Source organism: Brassica oleracea, chromosome C4 (genome assembly GCF_000695525.1).
Source record: "Brassica oleracea var. oleracea cultivar TO1000 chromosome C4, BOL, whole genome shotgun sequence".
Classification (NCBI taxonomy): Eukaryota; Viridiplantae; Streptophyta; class Magnoliopsida; order Brassicales; family Brassicaceae; genus Brassica; species Brassica oleracea.
Window position 1 is genome coordinate 24,450,975 of NC_027751.1, and position 14,528 is coordinate 24,465,502.

General features: G+C 39.0%; 3 protein-coding genes across 5 annotated transcripts in view; all 3 read right to left on the minus strand.

The window, feature by feature from the left end:
* Window positions 1-4,540: 4,540 nt before the first annotated feature.
* LOC106340759 (protein PFC0760c-like) lies at window positions 4,541-5,595 on the minus strand. Its single transcript, XM_013779603.1, has one exon. It carries the CDS (start codon window positions 5,558-5,560, stop codon window positions 4,709-4,711), a length of 852 nt encoding a protein of 283 aa, XP_013635057.1. The 5' UTR covers window positions 5,561-5,595; the 3' UTR covers window positions 4,541-4,708.
* A 1,398-nt stretch (window positions 5,596-6,993) lies between these two features.
* LOC106341871 (probable glutathione peroxidase 5) lies at window positions 6,994-8,481 on the minus strand. Of its 2 annotated transcripts, none has more exons than XM_013780609.1 (6): window positions 8,345-8,481; window positions 8,141-8,217; window positions 7,999-8,060; window positions 7,730-7,848; window positions 7,372-7,539; window positions 6,994-7,267 (listed from the first exon to the last, which is right to left on the minus strand). In XM_013780609.1, exons 1-6 carry the CDS (start codon window positions 8,399-8,401, stop codon window positions 7,202-7,204), a joined length of 549 nt encoding a protein of 182 aa, XP_013636063.1. In that variant the 5' UTR covers window positions 8,402-8,481; the 3' UTR covers window positions 6,994-7,201. The 2 variants fall into 2 exon arrangements, with proteins under 2 accessions (XP_013636063.1, XP_013636062.1); XM_013780608.1 differs by having other exon boundaries at window positions 8,141-8,212; window positions 8,298-8,481.
* A 237-nt stretch (window positions 8,482-8,718) lies between these two features.
* The window catches only part of LOC106341870 (HUA2-like protein 2), a 7,512-nt gene continuing 1,702 nt past the window's right edge, over window positions 8,719-14,528 (minus strand). Inside the window, exons 3-12 of one of the 2 annotated variants that reach the window (XM_013780607.1) lie at window positions 12,691-14,385; window positions 12,343-12,660; window positions 11,519-11,915; window positions 11,061-11,169; window positions 10,859-10,971; window positions 10,593-10,777; window positions 10,098-10,509; window positions 9,657-9,996; window positions 9,375-9,563; window positions 8,719-9,096 (exon numbers count right to left, since the gene is read on the minus strand). In XM_013780607.1, the coding sequence (XP_013636061.1) occupies window positions 9,068-9,096; window positions 9,375-9,563; window positions 9,657-9,996; window positions 10,098-10,509; window positions 10,593-10,777; window positions 10,859-10,971; window positions 11,061-11,169; window positions 11,519-11,915; window positions 12,343-12,660; window positions 12,691-14,385 (3,787 nt within the window). In that variant the 3' untranslated portion in view covers window positions 8,719-9,067. Of the gene's footprint in view, window positions 9,097-9,374; window positions 9,564-9,656; window positions 9,997-10,097; window positions 10,510-10,592; window positions 10,778-10,858; window positions 10,972-11,060; window positions 11,170-11,518; window positions 11,916-12,342; window positions 14,386-14,528 lie in introns of both variants that reach the window. The other variant, XM_013780606.1, reaches the window with a different exon arrangement.

A 14,528-nucleotide genomic window follows, 5' to 3' on the forward strand; every position in this document is an offset into this window, starting at 1 on the left:
CTTCACCGGCACTGACCGCAATTTCCTCAGGTCTTGTAGTTTTCTGCTTCTTTGGTGGTCGAGGCTTACAAGGAACTCCGGAATTTGGGCATTTAGTACAATTATGCTCAGGTAAACCACAACGAGAACAATGCATTACACGAGCGTGTTGAGTTACCTTTTTCCCTTTAGTAGGAGATTCGTTAACTCCCTTGATTCTTTGTTGAGGCTTCTTTTTACGCCCTTTAGATATCTCTCTCGGTGGGGCATGTAGTGTTGACTCACCAGATGGTTTCCAGAACTTGATTCCTCTTAATGGTTTGATGGAGTCTGAGTATTGCTGCTGCCACTTAGAAGTCAAATACCAATGTGAAACCAAATTGTCGGTCTTATAAGTCTTCTTATGATCTGATACAATCCGGAGAGCATGTCTGCAAGGAATCCCAGTCAAATCCCACCTCCTACAGCTACATGTCCTTGCTCTCATATCAACTGCATATTTCATTCCATTCTCAGAGACTTCAAACTCACCAGTAGGTCCAGGAAGAGATGTACAATGTTTCCGAAATCTTGTCTCGGATTCAATCATCTTACTAACCTTCAAACTGAACTTCCCCTTGTGCTTCTGAATTTTCTTCTTCCTAAGATCAATACGCCTCATTGCTAGTCGTCTCATTGTCTCTAGCATCTCAACTAGTGGCATCGCACGTGCTTTCTCTAGTGTCTTATTGTATGACTCTGAATTGTTGTTGAGAGCATCTTCACAACAACATGTCGTCGTAAAAAAGGCTCTACTACAAGTCTCGGGGTTCCTGGCCATTAACGCATCGTAGACCTCTTTATCATAATCCTCAAACTCTTTCATGCTTTCTTTGTAGTCGGCTTCGTTATGACTTTCAACGACACTCCAGAACAATTTCTTCATCTGAGGCTTGTTCGGATAGAGCTTCCTCAAATTCCCATAGATATGCCTTGCACACATCCGGTGCTCAATGCTTGGTAACTCCTCATCCACAGCTATAAGCAAACCTTTCTGTCTATCTGAAACAAGTGTGAAGCCATCACCATTTCCAAGTTTCAAATCTTCCTTCAGCTTTTGCAAGAACCAAACCCATGTGTCAGTGTTCTCTTTATGCACCACTGCCCAAGCAAGAGGGTAAATCTGGTTGTTTGCATCCCTTCCCACATCAGCTAGAAGTTGGCCCTTAGCCATGGTTTTGAGAAAGCACCCATCTATCCCAAAATAGGTCGACAAGAGGCTAGCCATGTGTCTCGCAGAACAGCAAAACAAACGTAGAAACGATAGAAAACTTCAAGTCCAGCAGCCCCAATAACAGTTCTAAGATCTGTCGACGATCCTGCATTTCTCCTGCCCACCAAAAAATAGATTTAAAATTTTAAACACTTAGAATATACATATCTCTGTTCACCAAATGCAAAAAAAAAAATGGCTAACTTTTTAATTTCTATTTCGTAGTCTTTGATCCTGCGAAATTGTTCGTCATACTCCGCTTGAATGAGGTCCAAAGCTTTCTTCCTTGCCTTTCGACATTGTTCACTAGATGGATTCAAATTGTAGCGTAGCTGAATCTGGTCTTGCAAGACTTTGGGCTTAACATCTGGATCCTCCCTCACTTCATTCAAGAACATCTTTGCAATGCGTGAATCCGATAATATCTTGCAGTGTCCATCTTTGAAACAACTATGGACATCTTGGAAAGTCTTCACCATCCATTGTGAAACAGATTCTTCAAACGAGCAATAAATCCTCCAAGAACATGGGATTTCGCCTTCATCAACTTCTACTCCACATTTTGCCTCAGATTTTATATCTCCCCATCTAGTGAATTGGATATTCCAACCTCCTTTTAATGCATACTCAAAGACTGCATCTTTAAAATCTTTGATGCTATCAAATACTTGCCTTATGTGTAACTCTCCACTGCCTCTCTTCCATCCTTCATAAGGTCTACGATTTTGTTCTTCTTCGTCGTCAGAACAAAGAGGAGTGTCTCTGTAGTTTTCATTATCTTCTCCATCAGAAATCTCACCTATAACAGCTTCTACACGAATGTCTTCTTCAAACTCATCATCCCCATTTTGATTATCATCTTCTTCAACCTCTTCTGTCTCGCCAATATTCTGATCTTCTTCTTGAACCTCTTCATTCACTACTGCATCTTCGACATTCTCATGCTCCATATAAATTTCAACAAAATTTGTACAACGAGCCGCTTCACACATCAGTCGAAAGGTGTCACTAGCATTACCCAATATTTTCAGATCCTTCATCTTCTCATAAGGTAGTTTGTACCAGATTCTTTGACCATACAAAGGCATTGGGAAATCCTCCATCAATCCTCTAAACAGAAATTCAGCTTGTGTCTGAAGCATATGCCTTTCCCCTCCACTGTATGTTACATCTCCATCTTTTTCAGTCACAAACTTCCCACGGTAATATATTTGAAATACCGTATCTTCTTTCTCACTAAAAATTCACGAAATATATAATCAGTCCCTTCGAAACCTTAATTAAAAATTTTATTCAAATTACCATTACATGACTTACCTCATTTTTAGAAGGCTGATGAATTATCCAGCTCTTTGTTTCCTAACTCTGATTTTGTTTGTGATTTTGGAGCAGGTAAAGTGATGAAGATAAAAGAAGCTTCTTGTCTGCGATTTATTTCTAGGGATTTCGTCGTGAAATTTGTTTTTAGAGAGACACAAAAAGACGTAGTTTCATTAAAGCCCACTTCTAAAAATTTTGGCCTGAAAAAAATTATTATAAACTCTGTAATATGCATAATATTATCGGCCCATTAATTGATCATGCTGACTCATCCGCCAACTAAGCATCTGACTAATCACCGTTAATAATTATTTAACAGCGTTTGAGTCGAGGTATGTTTAAGCCGAACTTTAATAATCTGGGTATGTAATTTAGATTTTCGTTTAGTTCGGGTATGTTTTAGACAGCTTGAATTGTTCAGGAATATATTTTCCCAAGACTCATACTGCAGGTCCGAATAAGACGTTTTCCCGTAGATTCTTTTAACTCTTAATTCTTTGGTAGCAAATGAAAAAGGCCGTACATGTAAGAAACATTACCACACGCCTGAAGCCGTACAGAGAAGCCGTTGACAATAATGTAAGTATGTTCTTATTTCTATTTTAAAGTGGATCCCACATATCTATCGTAGTAGATTGTAATGCGGTCTTAATTGGAATCCATCCGTTTTTTTTTTTTTTGAACAACCATCCGTTTCTTTTATTATTCTCTTTTGCCCGTGTGCAATTGGCGTCTCTCTAGTCTCTATGCGGCTGGCCGAGTGCTTAATATATTTATTATCTACCGTTAACTAGATCTTTTGTGGGTCAAGTAACATTTCTTAAGCAAAGCATATATTTTCTTGAAACAGAAATTATCACTTATTACTCCACACACACACACATATATATATATATATATGCATTTATGCATATATTATATTATATGGTTTTGACTTTGAAACAATTAAGAGATAAGCTTTTTTAAAAAAAAAATATATACTCCTCCGTTTCATATTAAGTATCGTTGTAGAAAAAAAAATTCGTTACAAAATAAGTGTCGTTTTAGTATTTCGATGCAAAATTTATTTTTTATTCCGCAGTTTATTTTTCTATTGGTTGAAATAGGAGTAGATGTATAATAACATTTTTATATGGAAAATATATAAAATTAAATGATTTGTGTAAAAGTGTCAAATGACACAAACATAGGAAGCAAGAGATAAGGAACAAAGTGGAAGACGAGAACAAATTGCATTAAAAAATTGAGTAAAAAGAATCAATTCTTTTGAGCATAACCCAAGAATTAAATTCTATTATTGGTCCCATCAATGCTACTTTTTGACAAAATTTAAGATTCCATGAATCTCTCTATCCTCTTTTGTTTGATAAAACATTTCTTATTTTTGTTTGTTTGCAAGTTATTCTTTTTCATTTTTTCGATTTAAACTGCGTTATGGCGAGAAATGGATTCGAATGGAATTATGTCAACGTAGAAATTTTCTCTGTGTTCTTCTTGAAATAATTAGGTAAAACGTCAATTAAATTCACACAACAATCATGACTCTCACCCACTGCAAGGTAAATTTATAAAATTGCGATTTACTATACTAATTTATAATCTAACCAAGTGGTGGTAGCCTAGTGGCAATCTCTTGGGGCTTGGTGTATACCCACATCAGTTCTGGATTCGATTCTCTCTGGGAACTAAATTATCACTACTTGCCAGTCTGGGTTTGAGCTTCGGCCCAAGTGGTTTACATGGTGGGCCATAACAGATGATTGGTTCACCCCCTGACATTAGTCGGAAGGTATTCCAAACTCGGGTCAGGCAGTGTGTTACGCTTTCGGACTAGTCCACTCTGTAGCACTAAGTGTGTTTTTCCCGGAGCCGACCGGATCAGCCGATAAGGTTTATCAAAAAAAAAAACTAATTTATAATGGACCTACAACAATCTGATAGGCCCATATCATATGGGCCATATGCAATGGAAGATGAGGCGCGCATCGATTCAGTGTAACTCACGCAACGATAATCCGCTTACTTTTTTAGTTTGGTTGACTTTTGTCTGGTCAAGTGTGAGCATACAACAGTTGAGCTCAAGGGCGTGAAATAAAACAAACGTAGTACATCTAAGATAAAAAAAAAGTGTCTTTCAAGGAGAGAGATACGAGATAATTAGTTTAGAAGTCTGCCTCCACAGGTGAATGTGACGATGCATGAATCATCCACAAAGACTGTATAGTTATGAGCAGGTTTTGATAGCAATGGCGGAAGCGTAACCAGAAGGTCGCACACGCACTCGTTGTCTATTTGCCTCAACCATTTGCAGCAATCTTGTTGAGCATACGTCTCATCTCGGTGTCGGTGATGGTGGTCGTGGTCATCGTAATCATGGTCATCGTCGTGATCATGATCATGGTCACCATCGTGGTCGTGGTCATCATCATCATGGTGGTCATCGTCATCATGATCGTGGTCATCATCATCATCATGGTGGTCATCATCGTCATCATGATCGTGGTCATCATCATCATCATGGTGGTCATCATCGTCATCATGATCGTGGTCATCATCATCATCATCATGGTGGTCATCATCGTCATCATGATCGTGGTCATCATCATCATCATGGTGGTCATCATCGTCATCATGATCGTGGTCGTGGTCATCATCATCGTCATGGTCGTGGTCATCGTCATCGTCATGGTCGTGGTCATGGTCATCATCATCATGGTCATTGTCATGGTCGTGGTGGTCATGATCATCATTATGGCGACGGTGGTCATGGTCATCATCATGGTCATGGTGAGGAGGAGGAGGAGGATCGATATGCGGAGAAGGTGGGACAGTGGGGGAAGAAGGTAGGACAGTGGTAACTGGGACACGTGAGCAGGCGTAGTTAGCCAGAGCGTATTGAGAGACGCATAATGGACGTGGTGGTGGAATCTGTATGATTCTCTGGCATCGTGTGAAAGAGGAAGAGGAGAGAGCCAGAAGTAGAACAGCTACAAGAAAAAGAGTTTCCATGGAGCTGAGTGTGTATTTGTGTGTGAAGAGATATCTTTGGTTGGTGCTGGTTATATAATTGAGGCGAAAGGAGGCACAAAGAGGATGTGAGGATTGGATGCTGCGGGATCTTAGGTTCGTTAGAGTATTTCATTTGCTTTGCGTGACTTTGCTAGTTTGTTTGTAGACCTTTCTTTCAGGAGAGTGTTTCATTTTGGGCACACACCTCTTCCAAATTCCACAAACAATTTTAATCACAAAACCATTTGTAGCTGCCAACTCCAAAAGCGTGACAAAGAGATATGACATTGACATTTAAACAAATGTTGTAGTTGAATCAAAATCTGGATTGAACATCCTAACCAATTTTTTTTAGAGACAATGCTTTTTTTAATTATCTTCCAAAATACCACAACTTTTATGTTCCTTTATAAATATGACAAATTTGTTAACGTAGGGAACCCTTCTCATGCATGCAAGAGCTCTTCTTAAAGAAAAAAACAATTTGTAGTGTTTTCAATTTTAAGACAATTTGTAGTGTTTTCAATTATAAGATTATGGGAGTAGTACATATATAGAACAAATCAAAGTCATATATATATATATATATATTGCTAGCTTTTTTTTTGTCATACACTCTCCCATTTTCTTTTTATTAGTAAGTAATTAATCGCAAATAGCTCTGGGATATTTTTTCGGAGAAATTCTTGGGTTGAACCTCTAGATTCACCAACCAATAGTGTTTGAATATTTGATATTTGATATCTTTTAAAAAAGAAAATAAAATTAAATATCCAAATTAGATTACATTTTTAAAATAAAATAATAAAATAATAAAAATAGTTATAAAAAATAAATTAATTAATATTGTTAAATCTTCAGCAAAATACTAAACCCTATACCCTAAATACTAAACCCTAAGCCCTAAACGTTAAACCTTAAACTTTGGATAAACTCTAAACCGTTGAAAAATCTTAAACCCTAAATCATACATTAAAAACTAAATTTTAATAACACTAAACCCTAAATCCTAATCACTAAACCATAAACCTTTGGATAAACCCTAAACCCTTGAGTAAATCATAAACTCTAGGATTTAATTTTAAAATAATTCCAACGGTTTAGAGTTTATCCAAGATTTAAGGTTTATAATTTAGGGTTTGGAGTTTAGGATTTAGGATATAGGATTTAATATTTTGCTAACGGTTTAACAATATTTATTTATTTATTTTTTGTAACTATTTTTATGTATTTTTATTGTTTTATTTTAAAAGTATAATCTTATTTGGAAATTCAATTTTGTTTTCTTTTTTAAAATATATCAAATATCAAATACTTAAACACTATTGGTTGGTGAATCTAGAGGTTCACTAGGGTGGGTGGGTGAACCCAAGAATTTCTCATTTTTCGGAAGATCAATACTAAGCCCAAATGGAAGCTACACAAGGTGGTGGTAAGGAAATATGGAAACTTGTGTAGGCATCTCTTTTTACCATGGTAGCGACAAAACTAAGTCAGAGCAGGAAGAATAAGAGATTAGTGCTCCTTCCACACACAAAACAAATTAGAAAAGAGAGCTAGAAAGGCCTTTTTTTTACATGTGATGATGTCATTCGGTAACTCGAGACACGAGCCAGTCCAACGTCAAGAGCCTCTTTGTGCCTACATCAAGGGTTCAATACTTGGAACATCATCTCCTGCTTCTCCAAGGGCTTTGATGATGTCTTTCTGTATTTTTTTTGTGTTTGCAGATTAATATATATTGCAACGGATAACAAGACATTTGTAAAAAGAGTTAAAAAAAGCTAGCTATAAGTGAGAGAGATAGAGACCTCGATGGAGAGAGGTGGAACAGTTAGGCCATAACGATCAATGACTTGACCGTCTTTGCCGACCAAAAACTTGGTGAAGTTCCATTTGATCCTTGTTCCGAAGAAAGTTGGTTTCTTTGACTTGAGGAATTTGTAGACTGGTGCTGCGTTTTGTCCATTTACACACACCTTAAAAGGGAAAATTATACATCAAAATATGTTGTTAAAGACAACTAACAGAGATGAATCAATAAGTACCTAGAAGTGTTCATGTTTATGTCACCAAGCATATTAACGTCAAACTAATAACATTTCTTGAGCTATTTTGTCTTTGTAAGAGAAGGAAGAAATGGTTATGGCACAAAGGTGGTTAAATAACCTTTTGGAAAACGGGGTACTCGGCCTTAAACCTTGTACAAGCAAATGCATGAGCATCTTGGCTTGTCCCAGGCTCTTGGTACATAAACTGGTTGCAAGGAAACGCCAATATCACAAACCCTGAACACAGCAAATCCCACCATTATTTAAGATTAATCGTTTTTCAATCTCATACATGCAACAACAACAATATGATTAAAATAAACAAACAAATAGAGGATTTAGATAGAGGTTATGAAACCCTAGAATCATAAAGAGAGAGAGAGAAACCTTGATCTTTGTATCTCTGGTAAAGTTCTGTTAGCTGGGTGTAATTGGATTCCGTGAAACCGCTGTTCCCAACCAGAAACACACATAAAATTTGTAAAACGTTTTGATTAGAACCCAAGAAAGAAAGTGAAGAGAGACGGACCATTTAGAAGCAACGTTCACGACGAGAAGAACTTTCCCTTGATAAATGCTAAGATCAACCTCCTTGCCGGAACTATCCTAGTTTCCGGCGAACAAACAAACCAAATTTTTTAAAAAAGAAGGAAACCAGAAAAAGTTTCATCTTCTTGGCGATTTACCATTCATTCCCGTAATCCATAAAACAAATAAGAAAACGAAGAAAAACCTTGACGGTGAACTCATGGATGGATTTTTCGGACACTGCTGATAACGAACCACCCATCTCGTGAGGGATAAGTTCTATATGTGTCTGCTGCTCTCTTAACCACACAAGCCTCCTTGTAATTGTTAAGAGTTGGGTGTTAAGGAGAATGAATTTTTTTTTGTTAATATTCTTAATGAATATGTTTACTATATATTATCAGCTGCAGCACAGCCTGGTAATGCGTAACAAGACAGCATTCTTGCAATTATAGCTTGAGCTTTTGTTCCTCTAACCATATTTTTCTAATCTAAAATAATTATTGGTGTCTTTCATCTTTTTTAACCAAGAGACATTACGTTACCATTTGCTGCTATATTTAAAAAACTGGCAGTAAGAACACAAATTTAAATGCCTATCTAAATTTCCACAAACGGATTTTTACCAAATCTTCTCACGACTTGCTGCTTTTTGAATTCAATTTATCAATGAGGTTTTTAGCAACGACATCATCATCCATCATCATATGTACACTTACAGTGTGCTTTTTCCTTCACTTCTCTATTTAAATCCCTAAACAAAGGCCTTGAATGCATCTCTCTCTCTCTCTCAAATGGCCAAGTTATGTTCCAGCCGAGCTCACTTTCTTCCCTAAACCTACTTAAGCCCAATATCTTCAAATTAGAGCAGACAGAGCACCTCCCGCGTAGGACTTACCCGTCTATCTCCATCTGTAATGTCTGTAACTCACCTCTGATGCCATGTGCCTTGCGGATCTGCAAAAAAAGATACTCAAGTTTACTTCTATATACAAGACAGACATAAAGGGGTGCAGTAGAAAGATTACAAGCAAAACCATCTCAAATGTCAGATCCTAGTGAAACGAAAGTGGCTCATCTAGTAACAAGGTTCAGGTTTCGTACACCTAAGCCACAATTCCAGCATAGTAATGTTATGTATACGGCTAACTAAGAAGGCTGATCTAGTTTGTGGGTGAGTAGAGAGAGTGGGCCCTTCTTTTATTTCATTCCCAGGGAGGATTAAGCATGAATACCTCTCATTGGGACTGGAACATGGCCTTCCGAATGTGGTTTATGTTGAAAAGAGTGTCTGTTGTTGTTGTTATATGCACGCGGAGAATGATGACTCCACCTGTGGTTCTGAAACCTTCCAGAGTCACGGTGATAGCCACTGTATGAACTGGATTGATAATGGCCTTTGTGTCTGTCCTGATATCGTGGACCTGCATATACGAGCAAAAGGATCCAATGCCTATTAGCATATATATGTCCTTTGCCTATGCATGCATAATAAAAAGGTCAAAGGAGCCCCATACCTTGAGAAGGCGGCGGATGATATCTCCAATTGTCTCGACTCTCATATGGTGCATGCCTCATGCTCTCATGGCTATCATGATAATTCCTTTCACCAAAATCCCCTGTGTAATGAGATCCGTGAGGGTAGGATGGACCTTCTGTCATATGGTTGTCCGGATCCATATGTGAATAATAGTGATGAGAAGGCGGAGGTGGGGGATTAGGTGATGGATAAGGCCTATGCTGGAAGTCAGAACCCTCACCGCGTGGCATGTTTTTTGACAAAGATGCACGGGAACTATAAGATGATTCAGGACTTCGGTAATGCGTAGATGGATTCATCCGTGCCTGCTGATCTCCCTGGAATGTTAAACCAGAAATGAAGTTAGTAATCATGTCTCAGTCAACATCACTATGTTTATGTTTAACCGAAAACATTCTTTAAGAAGAAAAGGACGTACGTGCATGCCGGGATATCCACTGCTGTCGAAACCATTTGTGTAGGAATCAGACATGGTACACTGAGCATTCTGTGAAGGGGGAGCTAATGGAGATAACGAGGTCACATTCTGATGTGAGGTGCCAGAGACAGGCTGACAATATGCAGACTCTGTATTATCAGCTTGATCAGTGGGTGCCTTACTTCCAACATCCCAAGGTGGAGCCACGTCTTCCATTTCGAGCTCGCCGTCAACATCTTCAAGTATACGAGTATGCCTTTCAGTAATGGAAGGTGTAACATGTTCTTCTAAAATTCTGGAGTCGTGTTCAGGAGTGACAGACTCAAAATCACCCCCATCCGAGTCACTTCCTTCGTCTTCAACCTTAAGCATTGCAGGCATGCACAATCCATGAAGCTGGAGAGTTGAATTACTGATACACAAAGACGAATTAAGCTATGACACTAAAGATAAAAAAAATCAAGATCTCACGACTGAATAGACCCAAACTCTCACCTTCCATATTCATCCACGAGCATACCCTCCATGTCTCTGACGGGGTCATCCAGCGCCCTTTCTGTTCGCGCTGAGCGCCGAGAATAGAGGCAAGCAGGTGCGTTACTATGTGAATCAAGTTCTCTTATATGGTGACGAACAATAGATTCAGGAAGGATCCTTCTTTCGAGCCAAAGCCTCAAAACCTATATAAGAGCAGAAAAGGTGAGAATACATATTTATAAGAAAAAGAAGAGCCAAGTAAAAAGATGAAAATTATCCAATACCTTCAAGCATTGTCTCCGGTTTTCTTGTGTGGTAGCTCCAGCCGGGACAGCAGCAGCCAACAGGCGAGGCAGCATAACTTGAATGGATGAAAGATAAACACCGCCAGCATCACCTGAAGAAAAAGACAGTAGCCACAAAGTTAACTCGACATTGCGAACCTCGATGATGCGACTAAGCTAAAACATTAGATATGCAACTCACCACTCAGACCTTTAGAACACTGAGCAATAGAATCCACAAGGAAAAATAAGTCCACCCTCCTTTGTAAGTTTGACTCGCTTTCCAAAGTATGAGCAAGAATTTCCATGGCCTAAATCAAGACACAGCGATTCTTAACAACATAGGCCAAGATCCTATAGTATATAGTGTTTTACAAATCGCACAAAAGCATAGTGCAAACAAATCCTTTTCCGCATGTCCGAAAACAGCAAAGCAAATAATATAACAAGGATTTACATATTGGTTTGGTATATATGGTCACTGTTTAACTGAAGCAATTAAATATTTGGATGATTTGATATCATACGACAGATCCAGTTATTATGATTCAAAAGTCTATAAGAAAGTTGTCTACAAAAAGCAGGAAAGTTGAATTTCCTATCTACATAACAGATTGGATCAACAAACAGATAATATCACAAGCGGGAAGAGCGTCGTACCTTTGCCGACATACCAAATTTCACCAAGTCCATAGCTAAACGAGTTGCACGGCCAATGGTCTCCTTTGTCCTCACCAAGGAGGCAAGTGCGGTCTCAAAAGATTCAATGGTGAATTGCACATCAGAACTATCGATTTTCTTCACCTGAGTTACACCAATTCCAACCCTCCTTTCTTCTTTGCCTGTGTCATCGCTGATAGTTTTTTTCTCGCCACTGGTGCTACAATTACTGTTGTTCTGCATACTATATGCACCTTCTACAGTAGACATATTGCCATGTGGAGCCCCCTTGGCAGAAGAGTCAGGAGATAGACTCATTTTTTCACGTGAAAGGTTCTCAGATACTGAGACAGAATTGGTGGCTTGGATCTGCTCTTTCTGCTCATCTGCCTCACAGCTGCAAATGCACACGGACAGACCATATAGTTAGTCAACGAGTTCTGGGAACTGGAAAAGTTTGTTGAAGATAATGTCTAAAGAGACTTGATCTAAAACTCAATATGCTTATCCTCTACACAGACTTTCACCGTGAGAGCAAATTTTAACAGGAATTGGGAACCTTCAAGCATAAAAGATACATGAAAACTACACAAAAGTAAAAATAATAGGGTAATGTGTTAGTATGTGAAATTCTAAATATATATATTCCTATTCATGACCTACATCAATCTGAATATGAAAACTCCATACAAATATTCCAATATATTTAGAAATTGAACACCTGATTGTAATTTCAAAAGTAATTCTAATCAGAAAAACAATAGGAGAGACATCATGGTATAGAGATTAGCACATGAGTAGAGGGACAAAATCAGTAGACTCACCTCTTTTCCAGCTCTTTGTTCTCCACAGCATCCTCACAGTGGCTATGCACCGTTTCATACTGAGGTTCCGCTTCTTTATCCATCATATAACGTTCAGTGGCAGAGAGAGCTGGATTCTGTATTATCTGAGCTTGTTTGCCACTATCAAGTTCTTTACCCAGACTTCCTTGTTTTATTTCCAGTAGAGTGTTTTCAGTTTCCTGCATGTTTTCAGCCGCCTGATTATTGACCACTGAACAGAACGCTGGAGAATGTTCTACAACTTGGGACTGAACACCCTGAGTCACATTATCAATATTCTCACATTTTTCTTTAAGGGAAGCATCTTCAACAGCGACCAATGAATGGTCACAAGAATCATGGTCCTGGCTTTGGTGTTGATGAGGAGACTGAGCAGGTACCCATGACGCTGTCATATCCAAACCCGAGCATAAACTCGGGGGATAATTTACAGATGAGTCCACAGTATCAGGATTGAAAGGGGTTCCGTTGTTCTCACTTTGACGTGTGCATTGCATGTCAATAGGATCGGACTCAACATTTAGACAGTTTATGGTTTGTGATTCCTCCGAACAACCCTGAAAACCTTCAGATACACGAGCGTTCCCTTCTAGCGAACTGCCAAGTTTATTAGACCGTGCTCGAGTTACTTCATCATTTGGCGTCATGCTCAATTCGTTCTCATGGACCTCCATAGCAGTTTGTTTATCTCCTACAGTCTGAACACAGGACATAGACGGAGACATTCTGCCAGAAGGTTTGCCCATATGAGAAGGCAATACATCAACCATATCACCTGGGAGCTTACCAGACAACTCAAAGCTGTTAAATTCTTTGGCCGCAGAAGTATCATGACCAGATACAATATCATTTTCATGATTAACCGAGGGGCTTGTTTGCATGGCTGAACTTGTTGGAGTGTCTTTGGATGATCTTTCTTCGAACTGTGAAGAGGCGTTGACCTTTTCATCAGCGTAATAAGCTCTACTCATTCGGACTCTGGCTCGTTTTACCAGAGGCAAGTGTTCATCACCATTCTCTGCACAGGGCCTCTCATTCAGCGTTTCATGAGAATTTTGAGATCCCTGGCAGCTATCACACGCCTTGGTCCCAGAACCTTCTTCTGCTTCAACTTTAGCAGGAGGGTTAACAAGGTCACAGGTCTCACGTTTTCTGGTAGGCTTCCTCCTCTTCCTCTTTACGATGGTACTAATTTGGAAATCAAGCCCTTTGCTGAGCTCATGAGCTCCTTCGCACCCCTCACCAACAGCATCAGAATGCTCAACTTTGGAATCAGAATCCACACCATTGCCCATATTCCTACTATTAGTGTCAGACTCACCTGTAGCAATTTCAGAGGCGTTTTCTTCATCAGATCCGTGCAATTTTTGAACTGATGAAACCACATCATCTGATTCAGAATGATCTGACCTTCGGATCCTCTTTCTCCTTCCTATAGTTCCATCATCTATATCATCTACACTGTGGCCACCATCACTGCATTGACGAATGGACCTTTGAAGCCTATCGAATTCCAAGCTTGGCGAGATTTTAGAGTGATGAACCGGTAATACTAATTTCAGTGGAGCACACTTTTGAGACCGCGCCCGTTCATTTCTTCTCCTTGAAGAATGTGTAGCTATCTCACACAGATCTTTGGCTGCTGCATTATCACAGGCTCCATTACGAGCTAGACTGTTATGACGCAGAGCTAGCATTTGTTCAGCAGCTGAAGCGTCCTCGCTGAGAAGAGTCGTTTCATCTCTACCATGACTAGATGATTCTATTTGTGTATCAAGTCTTGTACCAATTAGATTTTCGCTGGCCTGAGGCAGTTCTATAATATTCCCAGAACTTCCAACCGTTGTTTCTTCAGCAGATTTAGGATCATTAGATTCGTCCAGCTGTTTCAGCTTCTCGTAACTCTCTGCGATCTCTTTAACCGCACGGACAAAATCTGAACCTTTTGCATGACGTTTTGTCAAAAGCGATTGCTTCTTCTCCTCCGTAAATGATTCAACATCAGCAGGATTGCAGAAAGCTCTGCACATATACCAACAAATATTACTAACTGCAAACGAGGGGGGGTAAAGAACAGTTAACTGAACCAGAGGGAAGAACAAAAAGTGAACACAGCTTACAAGCTTAAATTGATTCACTTTTTTTTTTTTTTTTTTTTTTTTTTT